A 25,165-nucleotide genomic window follows, 5' to 3' on the forward strand; every position below is an offset into this window, starting at 1 on the left:
AATGTTAAGAAAAGAGGCAGTGGAGTTTATGAGTCATAGTACACGAGTGGATCAATGTCTTGAATCTGTTATTGTGAGAGATAGGAACTGCACTCAATGTTTCAAACAGCTTATAAGTTGTCAGATGTAACTGGTCTTTAATGGCACAACTGTGATCTAGCACTAATGGACTGGCAGTGGAAAAGAAAAGTTGCTATGGTAACCTGAAGTAAAATGTCTTTCTGTTTCATGAAAAGCCCATCATTCTCCAACAGTTGAGTCCTCTGAGACCTGAGTTAATAGTCTGGACTGAAAGTTGCCCATTGCATACATTCCAGGAAGTGTAGCTTGTCTCAAACTAATTGCTTCTGCATCATTGACACCGTCAGTCTGCATTAAATGCTCAGCAATAAAAAAATATTATTCAATTGAATTTGGGTTGGTGACAACTGCCCGACATCTGGAATTGGTTAAGGTAGCTGGCCATCCATCAATCCACTTTCACTTTCTGCCTGTGCCTGGACTGGCCTCTGGCTCGGTCTTTACAATCGATGTGTAATCTCAGGTTACTGACTGCCCTTCCAACCAAACATTTCAAACCAACCACAGACTCATTACTTCACTGTCCAGAATTTAATGGATTGTTAATGGGTCTCATCACTTAAAAGTGCAGTACGTTTTGCCTCCTCTATTTTCCCAAGCCAGTACAATATTCTGTACAGCTGTTAGCGTGCAGTAACTACAAATTCTTTGAATGGGTTAAATATAGTAAAATAGAGCTTTGCAAGCCGAAGCATAAGGGGAGTGCCAAATCATTTCACGTGTAATAGAAATGACAACCGGACGGAAGGCAATGCTTCAAGAAAATTTCTTTGGTCCAAAGGGAGAACGCTTGGTCCACGTTTTACCAATTCAGGTATCTGAAGAAAATGAAGATTACTGCTTGTGCATTACAGGTAGTCAATGCAATGTCTTCATAGATAATTATGCCGTCTTTTAATTGTGCATTGACTAAAAGCTCTTTTAAAACATAGTAAGGTTTTGATGCTATAACTTTTCCATTTTTAAATTTTAGTCACCAGAGACGAGGAGGTGTATATTACTTTTATGAAAATCACAAATAAGGGCCTTAAAGAGATGTACATGATTCAGGAAGTCTGGTACCTGGAAGATCTAACACTGGTGGATGGAAAAGATGCGAACTCAGTAAGACTTACAGTTCTTATGCTTTCCTATCTTATTACGAAGAGTTGTTATTGTGTTCTTGTGGAAAGGAATTAAGAGAAATTCAAAAGTAAGACAACGATCATTCAGAACGGTTGCCAGATTTGGATTGATACATTAATTAATATTTTTAATGATCTATCTTAAACATATTAATTAATGTATCAATCCAAATCTGGAATAAATTTCTGAATGATCATCATGAAAAATTAACTTATGAATCCAAATCTGGCATACTGTTCTAAATGATCCTTGCTTTCAATATAAAACAGGAGTGTTGTGATAATATATACATCGCATGTACTGTGAATAACTATTCTGTCAGAGATGTGAGTTTATAGCAGTGATTTTTGCACCAGTGGTTGAAGTCGACCTGTAGAATGCTCGTGCATTCCGTTTTCTCTGGTGAATTAATGGAAATGGAGAAAATGTCCCCGTAAATCAGGCAGAATTACATCGGCAAATAGAGTCAGGTGGTAGAGACAGAGGTTTAGGAAGCTGGAGGATATGTCATGAACTATCAAAGTGTTTTACAGGCATCTTGGGAATGGGTAGATAACATCACTTATGTAAGTACCGGTAGAATTTATTGTTGTTAGCATTCAGTCAATTCAAATGTGCAGTCGTATATTATTGACATCATATAGCCTAGGCTAACAAAGTAATTTGTAGTAAAATGGTCATATTGCCAAGGCTCTTAAATGGAATTGTTGCTGGACTCTAGAAAATATTACTTACAATGGGGACGTTTTTATAACATAATTTACAATATAACCCCATTCTGCCTGCACCATGAGGACATGATAACTCCATCACAGTGAGATGCAGATTGAGCAAATACATGTGAAATGGCTTTTTTTATTCTTAAATAGTAATTTTATCTTTAAAAATCTGTAATCATTTGAAGTCACTCTTGAAGCTGAACTGTTTAAAAACATTGTTACGTATTCATTCTGATTTGTTAAATAAACCCATTCATTTTAAAGTGAAATAATAAACTGATTTAGTTATTAAATCATCGGAGGTGCACCGATCAATGTAATATCATAGTAATGTAATAGTTTAACGTTAAATTCAGATTGCAATCTATATATCTATGGTGACTATCAGTATTATAGGAGGATTTCGGAAAGTTTCTAGGAGCGTCCAGAAGCACCAGCAATAGTTTCTTAATTTTCAATAGTTTTCTCACATATAGGTGTTGTAAAACCCTCTGAGACATGCTGAGGTTGTGACAAAGTGTCTTTTCTTTCTATCGCTGACCATAAGATTTTTCCATTCTGTGATGAATCAATTATTCATGCAGGGTGCAAAAGAGGTTTACCAGGGTTCTGCCTTTATTGGAGAGTATTAGCACGAAGGAGAGACGGGGCAAATTTGGATTGCTTTCTCTGAGAGGTTGGAGGCTGAGGGGAGATCTGATAGAAGTTTACAAAACTATGAGAGGCATATATAGGATATGCAGTCTGAACTTTTTTTCCCAGGGTGGAAAAATCAAATACTAAGTGGCATAGCTTTAAGATGAAAGTGGGAAAGTTTAAAGCAGATCTCCAAAGATGCAGGTTCAATCCTGACCTCGGGTCTTATCTGGTGTGGTGGTGGATATAGATATGATAGTGGTCTTTAAGAGGCTTTCAGATTGGCACATGAATATGCATGGAATGGATTATGTGAAAGCAGAACGTAGTGGCTTAATGTGACATCATGATTGGCACAGATATCGTGGGCCGGTTGGCCTATTCCTGTTCTATGTTCTAATTATTTAATTGATATCACCAAGTTAATTTCTCTGAGAAAATGTGAAAGGGCACTCAGTTGAAAATCGTCGGTGTGAATCTTAGCCTTCCTCAATGGACGAGTTAGGACTGAAAAGATGAGAAGACTTTAAATAATTTATGTTGAAGTTAAATCACTGCTGGATTTAACGAATGGTGGATGAGAGGTGAGAAACAAGGACCGAAGCTTTCCATTTCAATACTACAAGAAGCCAGCAGCCTAAGAGTTAACCTGTTCCATAGGTTTTATCCTGGAGGTTAGACTTCCAAGAACTAGAGGTAGCGGAAACATAGAAACATAGGAACATAGAAAAATAGTTGGCCATTCGGCTCTTCGAGCCAGCACTGTCATTCAATATGATCATGACTGATCATCTAAAATCAGTACCCCATTCCTGCTTTTTCCCCACATCATTTGATTCCTTTAGCTCTAAGAGCAAAATCTAACTCTCCCTTGAAAACATCCAGCGAATTGACCTCCACTGCCTTCTTTGGCAGAGAATTCCACTCTGTGGCAGAGAATTCCACTCTGTGGCAGAGAATTCCACTCTGTGGCAGAGAATTCCACTCTGTGGCAGAGAATTCCACTGTGGCAGAGAATTCCACTCTGTGGCAGAGAATTCCACTCTGTGGCAGAGAATTCCACTCTGTGGCAGAGAATTCCACTCTGTGGCAGAGAATTCCACTCTGGCAGAGAATTCCACTGAGGATGGTATTGTGCTTACAACACAGCTTGTGCCAGGTGCAACTGAAAGCCATTGCTCCAACCCCTACCTTACTCTTTTATAGTGGAATAGACCTCCTCAATTACATTTACCATCTCTTTCCATATAGACCTTTCCACCCCTGAGGTTAAACTTCGAACCACACTCAGGACTGAAAACCATCCCCCAATCCATATGACTGAATTAATCGACTAGCCTTACAAATTTGAAAACTACCATCATCCCACCCTCCTCTGCCTTTACCACTCGCTTTCTCATTGGCACCTTCGTAAGGCTAGATATCTTTCCAGAGTTCTTCCCGTTTAACTGGATGTCAAGCCTCTCTCTCGTTCAGGTAGACACTTACACTGGTCATAAAGTCATAGATTCAGAGAGTCATACAGTGTGGAAACAGGCCCTTCAGCCCAACTTGCCCACATCGACCAACATGTAGTCCCATCTACACTAGTCCCACTCGCCTGCATGTGGCCCATACCAATCTAAACCTGTCCTATCCATGTACCTGTCTAATTGTTTCTTAAACATTGCAAACATCCTGCCTCAACTACAACCTCTGGCAACTTCTTCCATACACCCACCACCCTTTGTGTGTAAAGGTTACCCTTCCGATTCCTCTAAAATCTTTCCCCCTTCACCTTAAACCTATGCCCACTGGTTCTTGATTCCCCTACTCGGGCCATGAGAACGTGCCTCTAACAGATCTATTTCTCTCATGATTTTGAAACCTCCATAAGATCGCCCTTCATCCTCCTGTGCTCCAGGGAACAGAGTCCCAGCCTGCTCAACCTTTCCCTAAAGCTTAGACCCTCGAATCCAGGCAACATCCTTGTAAATTTTCTCTGTACCCTTTCCAACTTGACAAAGTTTCATAGTTGTATCTTGAGTCTGGAGAGGTCTGCAGGGGTCCCTGTCACGATTCATTCCAAGCAGCTTCGTCACAGAGGACTCTGTGATCTACGGACTGTTCCCAGGGACGCATTCGGAGACCGACATCGAGTGCTGCTGGAAGGTCATCAACTCGGTGAAAGACGCTCTTTGGTCTGCCCGATCCTTGTTGACCTCCCAGCAGAGCGAGCTGTCCGTCGGGGAATGTTGCCGACTGGCCCGCTGCAGACTGCAGGAGTACATGCTGAGGGACGCACTGAAGCTTGGTGCGGCCAACGCCAAGGCCCTGTGGGGGAGGACCACAGTCTAGGGTCCTTCCGCTGCTGGACATGGGGGGCAGGGTGTGGTGGAGACGCCCCTCCATATAAGGGATACTGTGTAAAGGTGTGTAAATGTAAATAAATGTCTGTAAATTTGAAGTGAATGCCTGTATCGAATGTGTAACCTCCGGAAATGTCGGATGGGTTTGTTAAAAAAGATGTTTTGTAAGCAAATATTTATTACTTGAATAAAGTATTTTTTGATATAAAAAAAAAGTATCTTGCAAACAAAAGAAGCAGGTTCTGTAGTGACCAGACTGAACCTTCTTAAGTTGATCCTATTGCTGCAGGCAAATATAATTCTTGCTAACCGATCCAGCACTCTACTGAATCAATAATTGTTAGAAAAGTTCAAACCTTTATTGGACTACCACTCCAGTTTTTTTTTTGAAGCAGGAACTCTATATTTTGTGGTGAAGATGTACTGGAAGTATTTGGGATTGGATACCAACCACCCCCACTCCCACTGATGGTGTACACTGTTTCCACTTCCTTTGCCCAATGTGAAACACAATCATTTGCAGTAACTCAGCAGGACAGGCAGCATCTCCAGAGAGAAGGAACGGGTGACGATTTGGGTCGAGACCCTTCTTCAGACTAACCAGGAGAAAGGGAAACGATAGAAATAGACGATAATGTAGAGAGATAAAGAACAATGAACACCTTTGCTCAGTCCGCCTGGACCTACCTGATCTCCCAGTGGCTAAACACTTTAATTCTCCTTCCCTTTTCCACGCTGATCTTACTGTCCTAGGTCTCCTCCATTTCCAGAGTGAGGCTAAATGCAAATTGGAGGAACAGCATCACATATTTTGCTTGGGCAGCTTGCAGCCCAGTGGTATGAATATTGATTTCTCTAACTTCGACACCCCAGCATTCCCTCTCTTGCCATCCGTCCCCCACCCAATTTGCACCAGCTTCTCGTTTTCACCCAACAAACAACTACCAATGGCCAGTTTCTTTTATCTTACTTCTTGCATATTTTTCACTCATTGTTCTTTTTCTCTCTACATCAGCATCTACATCTCTTGTTTCTAATTCCCCAGACTAGTCTGAAGCAGAGTCTTGACCCGAAACATCACCCATTCCTTCTATCCAGAGATGTGGCTTGTCCCGCTGAATTACTCCAGATTTTGGTGTCTGTCTTCGGTTTAAACCATCATCTGCAGTATCTTCCTACAATTTGCCCAATGTGGTTTAGAGAGGAACCTGAATGCTTGCAGATGAGAATAAATAATTACCAATTGTGAGTTTGTGGAGGCCATGGAGAGTTCATAGAATTGTGCAGCAGTCTCTTTGTCCTACTAAATTATATCACTGGCCTAATTCCACAGCTAAACAATGCTAACAATTTTCAATATCGCACAAGAAATGTTATACATTCGTATTACATTTAAGTGACATTTTCATGGAAGAATGAAAGTGATAATCAGTTTTGGAATGCATTTATTTTTACGAGAAACAGTTGTCAGAGGAAAACTCAAAGATATCTCTCGGGTTCTGCAATGTAATTAGATTCATAAAGCAAGGCAATGAGCCTTCACTGTGATAATTCTGGCCCTAAAACCACTCTTTATCCAAGCCACCAGCAGAGAGAGGCTGGTAACCATTCAGGAACAGTCACAGTGCCACAATCTGTTTTGTGTATTGTGTAATGAACAGATGGATTGGCAGATTTTGCACAAGCACAAAACCGCACATGCAAAGTGTGTGTGGGTCATGGGCAGAGTGTGATCCTCAGTGGCTCCCATTTCTTCTCTAACCAAGTCTTTCCTTCCTTCTTGCTATCAATGGCTGTGGCGCCATGACCCCCTATCTTTCCCACCCTATCAATCAATTGTTAAAACTCATTAACTTTATTTCCTTCCTTTGAACTTTGCACTCGCCCCCAAATCGTATTAGTATTGATATTGCTTTATTATTGTCATGCACACCGAAATACAGTGAAAAATGTTGTTTTGCATGGTGTCCAGGCAGGTCATACCATACATACGACAGTGCATGACAAGACATTGGTTTAGGAAAATAACTGCAGATGCTGGTATAAATCAAAGGTATCACAAAATGCTGGAGTAACTCAGCAGGTCAGACAGCATCTAGGAGAGAGAGAATGGGTGACGTTTCGGGTCGAGACCCTTCTTCAGACTGATGTCAGGGGGGTGGGACAAAGAAAGGATATAGGTGGAGACAGGAAGACAGTGGGAGAACTGAGAAGGGGAGGGGGGGGGAGAGAGGGACAGAGGAACTATCTAAAGTTGGAGGTCAATGTTCATGCCGCTGGGCTGCAAGCTGCCCAGGCGAAATATGAGGTGCTGTTCCTCCAATATCTGGTGGGCCTCACTATGGCACTGGAGGAGGCCCATGACAGAAAGGTAAGACTGGGAGTGGGAGGGGGAGTTGAAGTGCTCAACCACCAAGAGATCAGGTTGGTTAAGGCGGACTGAGCGAAGGTGTTGAGCGAAACGATCGCCGAGCCTGCATTTGGTCTCGCCAATGTAGAGAAGCTGACATCTAGAGCAGCGGATAAAATAGATGAGGTTGAAGGAGGTGCAGGTGAACCTCTGTCTCACCTGGAAAGACTGTTTGGGTCCTTGAATGGAGTTGAGAGGGGAGGTAAAGGGACAGGTGTTGCATCTCCTGTGGTTGCAGGGGAAAGTGCCCGGGGAGGGGGTGGTTTGGATAGAAAGTGATGATTGGACCAGAGAGTTACGGAGGGAACAATCTCTGCGGAACGCAGAAAGGGGAGGAGATGGGAAGATGTGGCCAGTAGTGGGGTCCCGTTGGAGGTGACGGAAATGTTGGAGGATGATTTGTTGGATACGCTGGCTGATGGGGTGGAAGGTGAGGACAAGGGGGATTCTGTCCTTGTTAGCACCTCATCCACTATCTTAAACATTCACATCTTTCATCAGTGATGCACAATGGTCGTAGTGGATTGTGACTGCCATAGCTTGCCAAAGCTTCCTTCATTGTGCGCATTGACATGGTGGACAGAAGGGCATATTTCTATGCCTGTTTCAATGAATATATACAAATGCTGCACTGAAATGACACATTTCGCCCTCACCTATTCCACACATGTGGGAATGGAGAACGATCTGTGATAATCTCTTCACAATCTTTAAAATCATTAATAATTTTGGTAGTACAAATATGGGTGAAATGTGTCCACTTGTGGCCAAGACCAACAAGGAGGCCATAAGTATAAAATAGTCATGAGTAAATCCAGTCGGGAATTCAGGCCAAACCTCTTTATTGCGATGGCGGTTAGCATGTGGCCACACAGAGTGATTAAAGTGTATAGTATGGATGAGTTAAAGAGAATGCCAGATAAATATTAAACGGAGAACATAATTGAAGGCTATGGTGGAGTTAGATGAAAAAGGAAGAGAGAAGGCTTAAGGGCATAAACAACTTACTGGGATCTTTTAGGCACAATGACTTTTTTCTGTGCAATAAATTTTTTGCAATATGTGAATAGACAATAGGCAATAGGCAATAGACAATAGACAATAGGTGCAGGAGTAGGCCATTCAGCCCTTCGAGCCAGCACCGCCATTCAATTGTGATCATGGCTGATCATTCTCAATCAGTACCCCGTTCCTGCCTTCTCCCTATACCCTCTGACTCCGCTATCTTTAAGAGCTCTATCTAGCTCTCTCTTGAAAGCATCCAGAGAACTGGCCTCCACTGCCTTCTGAGGCAGAGAATTCCACAGATTTACAACTCTCTGACTGAAAAAGTTTTTCCTTATCTCCGTTCTAAATGGCCTACCCTTTATTCTTAAACTGTGGCTCCTGGTTCTGTACTCCCCCAACATTGGGTACATGCTTCCTGCCTCTAACGTGTCCAATCCCTTAATAATCTGATATATTTCAATAAGATCCCCCCTCATCCTTCTAAATTCCAGTGTATACAAGCCCAATCGCTCCAGCCTTTCAACATACGACAGTCCCTCCATTCCGGGAATTAACCTAGTGAACCTACGCTGCACACCCTCAATAGCAAGAATGTCCTTCCTCAAATTTGGAGACCAAAACTGCAAACAGTACTCCAGGTGTGGTCTCACTAGGGCCATGTACAACTGTAGAAGGACCTCTTTGCTCCTATACTCAACTCCTCTTGTCATAAAGGCCAACATGCCATTAGCTTTCTTCACCGCCAGTTGTGCCTGCATGCTAACTTTAAGTGACTGATGAACAAGGACACCTAGATCTCTTTGTGCTTCCCCATTTCCTAACTTGACACCATTCAGATAATAATTTGCCTTTCCTGTTCATGTGAAGGCATGAGAGGTATAATTATTTTTAAAATAATTGTTGGAGGCCAGTTTTACTATTAAAAATAACCTAGTTCATACCACAGAAGAACATCAGAAATGGTGATAAGAGTAGGGGCACCGTGGTGGTGCAGGTTGCTGATCTGCTGTCTTGTACCTCCAGTGACGCAGGTTCAATCCTGACCTTTGGACTTATCTGTGTGTAGATTGCATGTTCTTCTCATGTCCAAGTTTACTTCCTCTGGGAGCTGCAGTTTCCATCTACGGCTCAAAGATGTGTGGTTTGGTAAGTTATTTAGCCCCTGTAAATCTCCCAAATGTATAGTGAGTGTGGGAGTATTTGATGTGAATGTGGGAAGAATAAAATTAGTGTAGATGAGTGCTTGATAGACAATAGACAACAGAGAATAGGTGCAGGAGGAGGCCATTCGGCCCTTCGAGCCAGCACCGCCATTCAATGTGATCATGGCTGATCATTCTCAATCAGTACCCCGTTCCTGCCTTCTCCCCATACCCCCTGACTCCGCTATCCTTAAGAGCTCTATCTAACTCTCTCTTGAATGCATTCAGAGAATTGGCCTCCGCTGCCTTCTGAGGCAGAGCATTCCACAGATTCACAACTCTCTGACTGAAAATGTTTTTCATCATCTCAGTTCTAAATGGCCTACCCCTTATTCTTAAACTGTGGCCCCTTGTTCTGGACTCCCCCAACATTGGGAACATGTTTCCTGCCTCTAACATGAGAGGTATAGGACCAAAATCCTTGTTTCTGTGCTTTAAAGTTCCGTGAGTATGCCATATGGTGCTTCCTGTATTCTTCCAGCAACTTTGCCATTCAAGGCGATCATGGCTGATCCAATTTTGTGCTCTTCTCCTGCTTGCTGTCCCAATCCCCTGTTGACCTGCAATGCTTCTATCTCAGTTTTGAACGCATATTGAAATCATATGGACTCCACAGCTCCCGGTGATAGAGGTAAGGTGGGGTGAGAAGAGAATGATTTAGTAGGAATCAGAGGGGCAACCTTTTCACACTGAGGATAGTGGGTATATGGAACGAGCTGCCAGAGGAGGTAGTTGAGGCAGGTACTAAGCATATAATAGACACTTGGACGGGTACATGGAAAGAAAAGGCTTGGGGAGATATGGGCCAGATGTTGGCACATGGGACTAACAGGTGGGGTATTTTGTTGGCATGGATGATTTGGGCCAGAGGGGCTGTTTCCATGCTGTATGACTCTATGATTCTCTGACTCTATCTCCATGGATACATGTGCCCTCTCGGAGAAGAAACACCTCCATATTCATAAAACTCAAAGAGGTTGTGCTGACTGTTACCTTGTCTCCAAACACAGGCCATCTCACCAGCTGAGTGTTCCCAGTATTTTCTTTTTTTTTCTTGGTGATTTTTACTCTCAATATACGTATTGTTAAGATGCAGTGAATTCCAGGTAGCAACGTTGCAAAATAATTCTATCAATTTGTGTACCTCGTCTGAGAATAGGTTTACAATTTTACACAAAATGATCATCAAATGAAAATATTCTTCATGTCAGTACATGTGGCAGTTTGTCTGAATGTTAGTCTAATGCTACCAGAAGCAAATACATGGCACCTAATTGTAGCAACCATCACATCGAATGGATTTCAGCCAGTCAATGTTTTAATCTCTTTTGAAAGGGTATTATAAAATTGATTTGCAATTATAATAAAATTTAACCACAGTCATAATGTCTACTCCAGTACAGCGAGGCTGATTGATACAGCCATTGTTTTTAATATTGATGTTCGTCAATGCTCATTTGAATGAGGGAACATCAACTTTCAAGAAAAAAGATGCAATTATGTTCCACTGAGTGGGAAGCAATTCGAAGCAGACATCAGATGTAAAAAAAAAAACTTGCAGTCTCAAGTTTCGGTCAATACTTTTTTTAGACATAATGGTTTTCTTGACCACAAGAAACATTTAGAGCTTGGATAACAGAATTTTACCACAATGAAGCTAGTGGTACTGGTTCAGAAGCAAACCTGCATAGCAGGCTCAAACAAACAAATCACTGCAGTTAATTGCTCTCATTTATTTATAAAAAAGATTTGCTTTATACATTCAGCCTTTCATAACCCAGTATGTTCCAAAGTTCATTAAACTGTAATACTTGTGATGTGTTGTACACGAGCATATGCAACAGTCAGTTTGTTTATTGAGACTCCTAACATAGCGAGGTACAATTTTATAGAAACAAAGAATTGCAGATGTTCGTTTATAATAAAAATAGTCCTAGAGTGCTGGAGTAACTCAGCAGGTCAGGCAGCATCTCTGGAGAAAAAGGACAGGTAATGATTCGGGTTGGAACCCTTCTTCAGACAGAAAGGAAGGGGTGGGGGATGGAAGAACAGCTAGAGGCAAGAAAAGACCAGGACAAATCAGGGCTGGCAGCAAATGACTTCAGGCAGGGTGATGCCTTGGTAATCCAATTGTTGGTGCAGTCCCGAGAGAGATACATTGTGGTGAAATATGGAACTGGTTAATCGACTAGGTTGGAGGAAGGGGGCAAAGGGGGATGGAAGGAGATGTTTAGATTTAGATTTTGGTTTATAGTTGTCAAGTGTACCAAAAGCTTTGGTTTGCATGCTATTCAATCAAATCAAATAATACCACACATAAATACAATCAAGCCAGACTCAAGTACAATAGGTAGAGCAAAGGGAAAGATAGAAGTGTCCGCAATGGGGAGAGGTGAATCAGACAGTACCCTAATTTATGGAAGAACTGTTCAGAAGCCTATGAACAAAAAAGGTGTTCCTGAGACTGGTGTTGCATGCTTTGAAACTTCTGTATCTTCTGCCTGACGGAACATATAATGAACAGATGAGTAGAATGAACTAAAATGAGCAGATAATCTAGTTTTTGTGTTGACGAGTGAGAAATAAATATTGGCTAACTTACTGAGGAAAACGTCCCTGCAATAGCTTGAACACCCAGCTGAGAGAGTAGGCAGAACATTTCCGCCACTTATGGTCGAACAGTATTGTGCTCCTTTAAAATTACACTGACCTTTGATCCCACTTCTCTATATTCAAATCCAAAGCATTTTTAATTCTGCAGCTGTGCAATGATCAAGAACCGGAAGACATAGGTTTAAGTTGAGAGAGGAAACATTTATGGTTACAGGGAGTAGACAGGAGAATCAAGTTGAGAGGGAAAAATGGAGCAGCCACGATGGCAGAGCAGACGCGATGGTGCGAGTGGCAGAGCAGAAGCGATGGGGAGAGTGGCCTAATTTTGCTCCTATGTCTTACAAATTTATGAGCCTCAATTCTTGATCATTGAATCTCAGAGGAAATCAACTGAATACATTTTGATCAAGTGTAAATCTCAAGATTGTGGAAAACAAATGATATAACATCAAAGGTATCACAAAATGCTGGAGTAACTCAGCAGGTCAGGCAGCATCTCGGGAGAGAAGGAATGGGTGACGTTTCAGATCGAGACCCTTCTTCAGACTGATATAACATGAATATATAAATGATATAACATAATCAATCTGTTTAAAATCTTGCTTGTTTTTAAAATCTTGCATTTTTACTTCCATAGCTGACTTCTTGAATCCATTTTACACCACCACACTAAGCAGAGCTTAAGTGTGAAGTTTGAGCATCAGTTGGATGCTTGAACAGGGAAGATAATTTCCATATGTAAAAATATATTTGTCCCTGGTTTGCATCAGTATCCAATATAGACAATAGACAATAGACAATAGGTGCAGGAGGAGGCCATTCGGCCCTTCGAGCCAGCACCACCATTCAATGTGATCATGGCTGATCATTCTCAATCAGTACCCCGTTCCTGCCTTCTCCCCATACCCCCTGACTCTGCTATCCATAAGAGCTCTATCTAGCTCTCTCTTGAATGCAGAGTATAACACACTCTGCAGCAGAAAATAAAATCAAGATTGGAAATACCACTGATTTCATTTCCCCTCCCTTTATAAAGAGTGTACTTAGGGATCAACAAAAATTATAGACTAAACTTCGAACTATGCTGCTGTTTGGCACAATGCCTCATTCAGTGTTTCAATCTGTCGCTGAGTCATCCTTCAAAAAAGGCCTGTTTTAATCAGGGCACTTTAGCAGGACATATCTTTCAGTAAATTGATTCCAATCCAGATTGGAATTTTGTTACTGCATTCTGAAGATAATTTATTTCCATTCTCTAACAAAATACAATTGAGCAAATCTTTCATGAGCCCCAAGGTGTCCCCGGTGTACACAAGGCCCACTCCTACTACAAAAGTTCTTAAGTATTTAAAAGATAAGCAGCAGGCACCAGTGACTCAAGTCCCAATTTCAGAAAACTGCTTTCAGACAGCAAGATAAGAAAATAAAACTGAAGGAAATAGCTGGAGTAAAGAAAAGGTTAAATCACCCAAATCACCAATATTCACAATATCACCAAAATCCACGGAGTGGCATGGTGGAGCAGCGGTAGAGTTGCTGCCTTTCATCGCCAGAGACCTGGGCTCGATCTTGACAACAGGTGCTGTCGTACTGAGTTTGTATGTTTTCCCTGTGACCATGTGTGTTTTCTCTGGGTGCTCCCGTTTCCTCACACACTTCAAAGACGTACAAGTTTGTCGGTTAATTGGCTTTGGTCAAATTGTAAGTTTTCCCTAGTGTGTGGGATAGTGATAGTGTATGGGGATCGCTTGTCAGCTTGGACTCAATGGGCTGAAGGGCCTGTTTCCGCTTTGCATCTCTAAAGTAAACTAAATTAATGCTATGAAATAATGTGTATGCAAGTGTGGAAGACAGTCATTCAGCCTATTCTGCTTGTGTCTGGACTAATCCATGCCAGGTCATTGCTTCCTGCTTCAATTTCTCAAATAACCTTTCACATTTACTCTTCATAGAGTCTTAGAATCAAACAGCCCCTTCAGCCCAACTTGTCATGCCAACCAAGATGCCCCAACTAAGCTAATCCCAATGCCTTTTAAATGTTACTATTGTACCTGCTCATTCCATACACTCACCATGCTCTATACGAAAATTTTACCCTTCAGGTTCATATTAAATTTGTTCCAGTTACCTTAAACCGATATCCTCTAGTTCTTGATTCCCATTGGAAAAAGGTTCTGTGCATTCAATTTATTTCCCTCGTGTTCATCTCCACTTCTATAGGATCATCCCTCTGCCTTCTGCGATCCAAGGAATAAAATCCTAGCCTGCCGAACCTCCCCATAGCTCAGGTCCTCATGTCGTGGCAACTTCCTTGCAAATATCCTCTGCACTCTTTCCAGGCTTAATAATATATTTTATACAGCAGGGTGACCAAAGCCGAACACAGTACTCCAGTTGCAGCCTCTCAATGTCTTGTCCAACTGCTGTATAACGCCCCAACTTCAATACTCAAATCCCTGACTGATGAAGGCCAGCATGCCAAAAACCATCTTCACCACCTTATCTACCTGTGATGCCGCTTTCAGGGAACTCTGCATTTGTATTCCTAGTCCCCTCTGCTCCACCATACCCCCAGGGCCGTGTGAAGGTTCACTGTGAAGGTTCTGTCCTGGTTTGACTACCCAAAATGCAACACCACACACTTATCTTAATTAATCTCTTTGACCATTCCCCAGCCCACTTGCCCAACTGGTCATGATCCCATTATAATTCTTGAAACAATCTTTGCTACAATATCAGCCATTTTAGTGTCATCTGCAAACTTACTAATCTTGCTTGTGTAGGAAAAAAAACTGCAGATGCCGGTTTAAATCGAAGGTAGACACAAAATGCTGGAGTAATTCAGCGGGTCAGGCAGCATCTCAGGAGAGAAGGAATGGGTGACTTTTCGGGTCGAGACCCTTCTTTAGACTGAAGAAGGGTCTCGACCCGAAAAGTCACCCATTCCTTCTCTCCTGAGATGCTGCCTGACCCGCTGAGTTACTCCAGCATTTTGTGTCTACTAATCATGCTTTGTACATTCTCATCCAAATCATTGACATAGATGAACCAGGGAGGCAACACACCATCCTGAAGTCATGTTTGCATCCACAGAATCTCCTGTCCGTCTCAACCATTGAATCTCATCTTTATCTAATTTTGAATTCTACTTTAAACATAGTAATCAATAATTAACAACGGCTACCTTTGGTGAGCCATTTATCAATCTGATAACCCATTGTGTGCTTTAAATTGCATGGAAAAGCTTGCAACCACCTATTTTTTTCTAAGTCAGCAAATGTGTTGAATTTAAAGAATGTACCTGCTTCCTTCGACTGGCTTGTGTCAATAAGGTAGCATATTTATGCAACAGAATATATCTGTATTGGTCAATGAACATGAGCCACGTTTGGGGTTAATTTCGGCCATTGATGGATGAACTGAGGAACCCATTCATGTCTTAGCTATTGGATCATCTGTGTTCTTTCTATCTTTATACCAAGAGCAGATGGTATAAAGTGGTGAGAGGGAAGGGGTAAGACTGGAGAACATAACAGGTGGAACTTGGGGAACTGCCTATCATGCTTGGGGCAGCATGGTGGCACAGTGGTATAGACAATAGACAATAGACACTAGGTGCAGGAGTAGGCCATTTGGCCCTTCGAGCCAGCACCGCCATTCATGGCTGATCATTCTCAATCAGTACCCCGTTCCTGCCTTCTCCCCATACCCCCTGACTCTGTTATCCTTAAGAGCTCTATCTAGCTCTCTCTTGAATGCATTCAGAGAATTGGCCTCCACTACCTTCTGAGGCAGAGAATTCCACAGATTCACAACTCTCTGACTGAAAAGGTTTTTCCTCATCTCCGTTCTAAATGGCTTACCCCTTATTCTTAAACTGTGGCCCCTTGTTCTGGACTCCCCCAACATTGGGAACATGTTTCCTGCCTCTAACGTGTCCAACCCCTTAATAATCTTATACGTTTCGATAAGATCCCCTCTCATCCTTCTAAATTCCAGTGTATACAAGCCTAGTCGCTCCAGTCTTTCAACATATGACAGTCCCGCCATTCTGGGAATTAACCTAGTAAACCTATGCTGCATGCTGGCAGAGTTGCTGCCTTATAATGCCAGAGACCCAGGTTCAATCCTGACTAAGGCTGGTGTCTGTAGGGAGTTTCTACGTTCTCCCAGTGACCACATACACTTTCCCCGGGTGCTCCAGTTTCCACTCCAAAGACGTGCAGGTTTCTGGATTAATTGACGTCAGTAAAGACTGTAAATGGTCCCTAGCGTGCAGGATAGTCCTAGTGTATTGAGATCGCTGGTGAGCACAGGCTTGGTGGGCGGAAGGGCCTGTTTCCACGCGGTATTTCTATACTAAACTAAATACTCCACCTCTCCACTCTTCATTGCGATTGGCTCTGTTGTGAACATACTACTTGGGATGGATTAGGGTTCAATTCTGATGCAGGATTAGAACATAGAACATAGAACAGCACAGCACAGGAACAGGCCCTTCAGCCCTTCAGCCCATCATGTCCATGCCGACCATGATACCAAGTGAAACTAATCACCTGTGCTTGCACGTGATCCATATCCCTCCATTCCCTGCATATCCATGTGCCTCTTAAACACCGCTATTGTAATTGCCTCCACCACCACCCAGACTGTACATTCCTAGCACCCACAACGCTCTGTTTCAAAAAACATGCCCCCATACATCTCCTTTAAATCTTGCCCCTCTCATCCTAAAACTATGCTCTCTAGTCTATGACATTTCCACATGGGAGAAAGAGTCTGACTGTCAACCCTACCTGTGCCTCCCATTATTTTTATACACTTCCACCAGGGCACCACTCAATTATACGACGCCTCAGAGAAAACAATCCAAGTTTATCCAAACTTTCCTTCCAGAGATAATACCCTCTAATCCAGGCAGCAGTCTAGTAAACCTTTCAACCCAAAATATCGACCATTCCTCTTTGCCTCCATGCTTGCTATTTAACCTATTGAGTTCCTACAGCAATTTGTTTTCTGCTACAGATTCCAGCATCTGCAATCTCCCATGTCTCATAGAAACATAGAAAAATAGGTGCAGGAGTAGGCCATTCAGCCCTTCGAGCCAGCACTGCCATTCAATATGATCATGGCTGATCACTACCCCGTTCTTGGTTTTTCCCCATATCCCTTGATTCCTTTAGCCCCAAGAGCTAAATCTAACCCTCTCTTGAAAACATCCAGTGTATTTCTCCTGAAATACAGGGTTAATGTGATCTTGGCTCAGCCTGCGTGTTGCTAAAGCAGGAAGTCACTGGCTTGGCCCATTGTAGTTTAACATTTCCTAATGTTGTTTTTCTTTTGGCAGCAGCTACACAGCCCACAGTTAGATGAGTAAAGGCAGCTGAGGTTAGTGATTCAATGTAAATTCTAGAGCAAAAAACAACCGACTGGTGGAAATCAGTGGTCAGGCAGCATCAGTGGGCCTTTTATCATATCATATCATATCATATACATACAGCCGGAAACAGGCCTTTTCGGCCCTCCAAGTCCGTGCCGCCCAGCGATCCCCATACATTAACACTATCCTACACCCACTGGTCTCCTACCTCCAACTTCTGAATGGACAGAGGTGGCCTGGTACAGATATGATGTGCCTCATGGATTCCTTCTCAATAACCCAAGCAATCTCCGTGAAAGTCGTGAGGAACACCTAAATGATAGGGCCCTGGAGTGTGTTGCAGTGCAAAGAGACCTAAGGGTATAGATATGTAGGAAAATAACTGCAGATGCTGGTACAAATCTAAGGTATCACAAAATGCTGGAGTAACTCAGCGGGTCAGGCAGCATCTCAGGAGAGAAGGAATGGGTGACGTTTCGGGTCGAGACCCTTCTTCAGACTGAGGGTATAGATATGCAGTTTCCTGAAAGCAGTGACATGGATAGACAGGGTTATGAAAAGGGGATTTAGCATGCTTGTCTTCAATGGTACTCTTATTGCCACATGTGTGAAGTTCAAACGCATAGTGAAATTCCTTTCGTACAAACATTCCAGTAGAGTATTGCCATACCTAAATACATCCCTGATTAGGAATTGTACAGAAATAGGTAAGTGTATTGGTAAGTGTATCGAGTACAGTGGTTGGGATGCCATGCTATAGCTGTACAACATGTTGGTGAGACTACGTGGGCAGATCTGGTCAGATTGCTGTAGGAAGGCTATCATTGAGCTGGAAAGGATGCAGCAAACATTCCACAGGATCTCACCAAGACTTGAGGATTAGAGTTATAAATAGTGGCTATATAGGTTGGGACCTTTTGTGGGGTTGGTGCGTATATACAATGATCTGCCAGAGGAAGCTGTAGAGGCAAGTACAATGGTGATGTTTAAAATACATTTAGACAGTTACATGGATAGGAAAGGTTTAGAGGGATATGGGTCAAATCCAGGCAAATAGGAGTGGTTCAATTATAAATCATGGTCAGCATGGATGAGTTGGGCTGAAGGGCCTGTTTCTGTGCTTTATGGTTATGATTTGGTAGTCATAGAGTCATACAGCATGGAAACAGGCCCTTCGGCCCAGCTTTCCCATGCCAACCAAGATCCTCCGTCCATACCTGCCTGACCTGCCCTCATTTGATCCATATCCCTCTAAATCTTTCCTATCCATGTACCTATCTTAGATGTTACATTTAGATTTTATGTTAGATTTAGCTCTTAGGGCTAAAGGAATCAAGGAATATGAGGAAAAAGCAGGAACGGCTTAGATGATCAGCCATGATCATATTGAATCCCGGTGCTGGCTCGATGGGCCAAATGGCCTACTCCTGCACCTATTTTTCTATGTTTCTATGCTTCTATTTTTTGTCTATCTATATGTCTTTTAAATGTTGTTATAGTATGTTAACTATTCCATCTGGCAGCTCATTCCATATACCCACCATCCTCTGTGTGAAAAGATTGCCTCTCAGGCTCCTGTTAAATCTTTCCCTTCTCACCTTAAACCTAAGTCCTCTGATTCCTGATTCCACAACTCTGGGTAAAAGGCTCTGTGCATCAACCCTATCTTTTCCCTCATAATCGTATACACCCTTTATAAAATCATCCCTCATCCTCCTGTGCTCCAAGGAATCAATCCTAGCCTGCCCAATCTCTCCCTATAGCTTGGGCCCTCAAGTCCTGGCAACATCCTCGAAGAGGCAATATCCTCATATCTTTTCTTGGAGCCTTTATGTCTAAAACACATCTACTCAAAGCATTTCTAAGTATAAAAGCCCAAATAGTATAAAGTATTTGTATGCTGTGCAAGTGAATTTCATCCAAAACCTTATGCTGACCTTATATGCATATGTATGTGTATGTATGTATAATACGTTGTGGAAAGCTAACCGTGGTATTTTGTACACACACATGGAGATTACAAGTACCACTTATGCAAAGTTGCACCACAATTTGTGCTGTACAAATAACACAGACCTTGCTGAAGGTTGACCTTTCTTAAATCTCACTCCATAATCGGATTACTCTCCCTTCAATCTAACGACTCTCCCTACTCTTCCATGCTGGTCACAACTCTCAACTGCCCTTATTCCATCGGGTATCTGTCCTTATTCACTGCATGATCTCCCTCCCTGATTTTCGCCTTGGCTTATCACAGCCCTTCACATTCCCAGGCATCAGAGAATCTTCAGTGCATGCCATCCATTCATGGAGGTGTGGTGGATTACGTTACGACTTTTGACTCCGTAGATTGAAGCTTTAAGTTTCACTCCACTAAATGAAGACAAGATCTGGGCTACGACGTGCTGTATTTCAAATGTGATGCTTTGAAAGGCATTTAAGGATTGGAAATAAATGATGCCTTTACTGGGAATCACATGCAAAAATGTGAATGAGGGTAAACTAAAAGACAGAAAAGAAATGAGGATCTATTTGCTCTCATGGGAAAGCTCCCGTATTTCATTTCCAGCAGAGGGAAGTAGTTCCTAATGTCCCGGCCAGCGTTTACCCCATGTGCTGCATCGTTCCCGATGTTCCCGATGTTGGGGGAGTCCAGAACCAGGGGTCACAGCTTAAGGATAAGGGGGAAGTCTTTTAGGACCGAGATGAGAAAACATTTCTTCACACAGAGAGTGGTGAGTCTGTGGAATTCTCTGCCACAGAAGGTAGTTGAGGCCAGTTCATTGGCTATATTTAAGAGGGAGTTAGATGTGGCCCTTGTGGCTAAAGGGATCAGGGGGTATGGAGAGAAGGCAGGTACAGGTTACTGAGCTGGATGATCAGCCATGATCATATTGAATGGCGGTGCAGGCTCGAAGGGCCGAATGGCCTACTCCTGCACCTATTTTCTATGTTTCTATGTTTCTATGTTCAATCGTGTCCAACCTAATCACCGACTGTTACCCCCATGAACCTCCCTCCAACTGCACCACTCTTTCCCGCTTCTCAACTCCTCACACACCTCCCCTCATCTCCAAATCATCTTCACTGAATCTGAAGATGGTTTCAAAGCTTCAAGACAAATGTCTTCCCGATTTTCTCTCCGTCAATATAACCCTCACCTCAACCTAAATTCTCACTGCCGCCAAGTATGCTTTTGTAAGAAGCATATGAAAAGTGAATAAAGTCTCCCTGCAAAAGTATATTCCGTTTCTGAAATTTGGCAATGATTATATCCAATAAATGAGATTATCTGGTGAGGGCACAATGTTGGTGTTGCAAGTGTGCCTACAACTGCACCTGTCTTTTGGGTTTTTGTAGGGAGATGTCCCTCATATTTAATTACTGAAATTTCCAATTTGCCAAGATGATAATTCATTTAGCTCAGTATTGAAAATCCCTTGCCAGATTACCAAAATATTATTTCAATAAAATATGCTTCTTACAGTCAAAATGCTAGCCATTGATAGTCTTTAACTGAACTGAAAGCAGATATATTCTTTTAAAGCCTCAAAATATATCCTTTCATATTAGAATTTAAATCCAACAATCCTAGCATAGTTCTTGCTAAATCTAGAGCCACATTATTTGCCATATATCAGCTTGGTAGATACTGAGGTCATCCTATTCGGCCCCCCCGACTCCATCAAATTGATAACAGGCAGTCTTGGAAGTCTATCCTGCCTAGTCAAACCGCATGTCAAAAACCTCGGCATGATATTTGACTCTGCATTAAAATTTGATAAGCAAGTCAACGCTGTGGTAAAAGCCAGCTTCTTCCAACTTCGAACCATAGCTAAAATCAAACCTTTCCTCCAATTCGACGACACAGCAAAAATCATTCACGCTTTCATTTCCTCCCGCCTAGACTACTGCAACTCCCTATACACTGGGATCAGCCAATCTTCCCTGTCCCGCCTGCAACTGGTCCAAAACGCCGCAGCGAGACTCCTGACGGGTACCCGTAAAAGGGACCACATCACCCCGATTCTGGCCTCTCTCCACTGGCTCCCTGTACGGTACAGAATCAACTTCAAGCTCCTCCTATTCACGTATAAAGCCCTAAATGGACACTCCCCCCCCTACATCAAAAATCTTCTAACCCCCCTCTCTAACTCCAGGTCCCTCAGGTCGGCCGACTTGGGGCTACTCACTATCCCGCGGTCTAGGCTTAAGCTCAGGGGTGACCGCGCTTTTGCGGTTGCAGCTCCTAGACTGTGGAACAGCATCCCTCTCCCCATCAGAACTGCCCCCTCCATCGACTCCTTTAAGTCCAGGCTCAAAACCTATTTCTACTCCCTAGCGTTTGAGGCTCATTGAGGAGGTGCTGTGAACTGTTTGCGTGCTACTGTATGTTTCTTTTTTTTTTTCCCATTGGAACCTAATCAGATGTACAGCACTTTGGTCAACGTGGGTTGTTTTTAAATGTGCTATACAAATAAAATTGACTTGACTTGACTTGACATACTATGACAATAATGAGTCAAGAATGACAATAAACGCACTTTGCGTTTTACATGTGGGATATGTGCTTGAAAACAGCTCGTAACTTAAAAATGCGTAAATTAAACTTACACATGACTATCCTGCCAGCAGTGAATTTATTCCAAAAACACAAACGTGCAAATCAAACTTTAGTAATTAAAGGTTCAGGAGCGTTATTTAAAAATGCACAAATCAAAAATGCATAAAACAAAAGGAGCATGTGGATAACTACCTAAATGAATCAACCCATGGTAATGTCTCCATGGAAACCAAACAAGAGACAAGGAAAACCCCTAGAATGCTGACTAAACACCAAGAATGCAAAGGTTTACCAAGCGTCAAGGATCTAAAAGATGTTAGTGCATCAGGCACTGTATTTATGCTTGTGCAACTAAGTGAGTGTTCAACTCCAAAGATCAGCAAATCATTCATGCATGCTATCTTTGTTCCAGGGTGTGGTGACTTTTTAATCTGTTGATCGTAGATTTAAATTTCATTGATATGATGACAAGATCTGGGCGAACAAGTTGAGCACATTGATATTGTGCTGTATTTCAGATGCAATGTTTTCAAAGGCTTTTAAAAATTGGAAATAAATATTACTTTTTGCTGGGATCCATGTGCAGAAATCAAGAGGAGGGAGAACTAAAGACAGATAAGAGGCTAGGATCTAAATGTTCTCATGGGAAGACGTAAAAGGGCCTGCACCCCTATTTCATTGTCTGTGGAGAGAAATACTTCCTCATGTCCTCACGCATTTAGATGGACAAGGGCTGGTTAGGGATTGTTTTGGGAGGTTAGGGAGGTCATGTCTCATGAACCTGATTGTTTTTTGAAGATGAGACCAAACTATTTGATGAGGGCAGAGCTGTAGACGTATATATTGATTTCAGCAAGGCATTTGACAAGGTTCCACATGGTAGGCTGCTCTGGATGGTTAGATTGTATGGGATCCAAGGAGAGATGGCTGAATGGATAGAAAATTAGCTTCATGGAAGGAAGCCGAGGGTGATGGTGGAATGCTGCTTCTCAGACTGGAGGCCTAAATTTAAAGATGGAAACTAGATAGACGTTTACATAATGCTACAATGTGAGCATTGAATCATATTAGTACCATTGCAATTTGTGACCATTGTCTACATGTCAAGATTAGATTTGTACCCAATGATTGGTGAGATGTGAGATCACTATTACCTGTACTGAAGATGAAGCTTTGAAAGCTTCTATAACGAGTGCCCTGTTGGTTTTCTCTCCTGCAGGATAACCCACACCTCGACCTACATTTTGAAACCATCTGCAGCTGGGAAGCCAGTAGCACTGCTGCCAAGTATGCTTTTGTAAGAAGCTTACGAAAAGTGAATAAAGTCTACCTGCAAAAGGATATTCAATTTCTGAACTTTGACAGCGATTTTATCCAAGATATGAATTTCTTTGGTGTACCGGAGGACACAATGTTGGTGGTACAACTGTGCTTACAAGCCTTCAACTGCATCTGTCTTCTGGGTTCTTTGTAGGGAGGTGTCGTATATATTCTGCGGCTGAAATTGCCAACATCACCATTTAGCACAGTATGAAAAATTATTTTGCCAGATTAACAAAATATTATTTCAATAAAACATGCTTCTTACAGCCAAAATGTTAGCCATTTATGGTCTTTAATTGAACTGAAAGTTGAAAGCTATATTTTTTTAATGCCTCAAAATATATTATTTTATATCAGGATTAAAATCCAACAATTCTGGCATTGTGGAAACAAGGACCTACGGAATCTGGTTTACAAAAATTAGGCACAAAGTTGTGGAATAACTCAGAGGGTCACAGAGGATCTCCAGAGAACGAGGATAGGTGACGTTTCTGGTCAGGACTCCTCATCATTGTGGTGGGAAGGCATAGAAAGCTGGAAGAGAGGAGTATGACAAAGCCTGACGAGTGATAGGTGGATACTGACAAGGAGGGTTGTGGATATGCAGTGTCCTTCTCATATTCTGGACTAGTCCTGTGTAAACCTGCAGCTTCATGATTTCCAATATATCAGCTTGGTCGAGACATACCGCGATAATAAAGAATAAGTGATTACTCAGAGGAATCAACATTTGTTCATATCTCCATGGAATTCAATCAGGAGACATGGAAATCCCCAATATGAAGAGTGGTCATATTACTGTGTTTATCAAATTACTTGCATACGTCAACATTACAGCTTTTGATATCATTGTTGTTCTTTCTAAGAGATTTCTGGGGAATTGCCACTGGGAAGATGTTTACACAGTGTTTTGAATCACAGTGACACATACAAGCCAAACAACCTGGGATTAAAAAAGTTTTAAAAGAGGTATTAGACCAAAGGCACACAATTGGAAAACAAAGCCATCGTGCAAGAAATGGGGGTTCGCAGTGTTCTATTGCCAAACATCTCACTCATCCTTCTCCACCTGCTCCCCCAATCCAATTCAACCCTCACACACATTTTCTCTGCTGCTGAAAACAAACTTGTTTTCTCTTGCTCCAAGTTCTGATGAATAGTTTTTGACTGGAAATGATAACTATTTTGCTTTCCACAGATGCTGCTCTCCTTGCTGAGTATTTCCAGCATGTTCTGTATTGATAGTCCAAAGATGCCTTTGGTATGAAAGCTGAAGATTTAGACAACCAAAAATAGAGGTTCAGCGATACATTTTAACACAGGAGAGTGTTCAACTTGAAGTAAACTAGCATGGGCTTACTTCCATCAACTGCCTTGTCGTTCTTTGTGATAACGAAAGTACTGACACCTTGGTGTGGTTTTCTTGAACGATAGACTCTGCAGACTCTGTGAGAGAGAGGGTGAAAGTTAAAGTGGATGGCTGTGGTATTAAACAAATGAAGTTGCTTTGACCTGGATGGTGTTGAGCACAATGTGATGAGCTGTAGCCATCCAGGCAAGTGAAAATACACCCAACATGCTCCCAATCATGCATTGCAGGTTGTGGAAAGGCTCTGGTGTGTCAGTGTATGAGTTGTTTGCTACAAGATGTTTGTGTGTGGGTACATTCAGAGGTACTCCGGCATATATAAGTCCTTTATTAGCAGATCCTTGGCAGTACAGATGCTGGCTACCGTTACCTCCAGCTCACCTGATA

The 25,165-nt window shown here is 42.3% G+C and overlaps 1 protein-coding gene across 1 annotated transcript; it reads left to right on the top strand.

The window, feature by feature from the left end:
• The first annotated feature begins 811 nt into the window (after positions 1 to 811).
• On the top strand, positions 812 to 23,560 carry LOC144599923 (exocyst complex component 1-like). The gene is made up of 3 exons (XM_078411190.1): positions 812 to 935; positions 1,055 to 1,185; positions 23,306 to 23,560. The coding sequence occupies exons 1-3, from the start codon at positions 812 to 814 to the stop codon at positions 23,558 to 23,560; spliced, it is 510 nt and encodes a 169-aa protein (XP_078267316.1).
• Positions 23,561 to 25,165: the final 1,605 nt, after the last annotated feature.

Source organism: Rhinoraja longicauda, chromosome 14, assembly GCF_053455715.1.
Source record: "Rhinoraja longicauda isolate Sanriku21f chromosome 14, sRhiLon1.1, whole genome shotgun sequence".
NCBI classification, from domain to species: domain Eukaryota; kingdom Metazoa; phylum Chordata; class Chondrichthyes; order Rajiformes; family Arhynchobatidae; genus Rhinoraja; species Rhinoraja longicauda.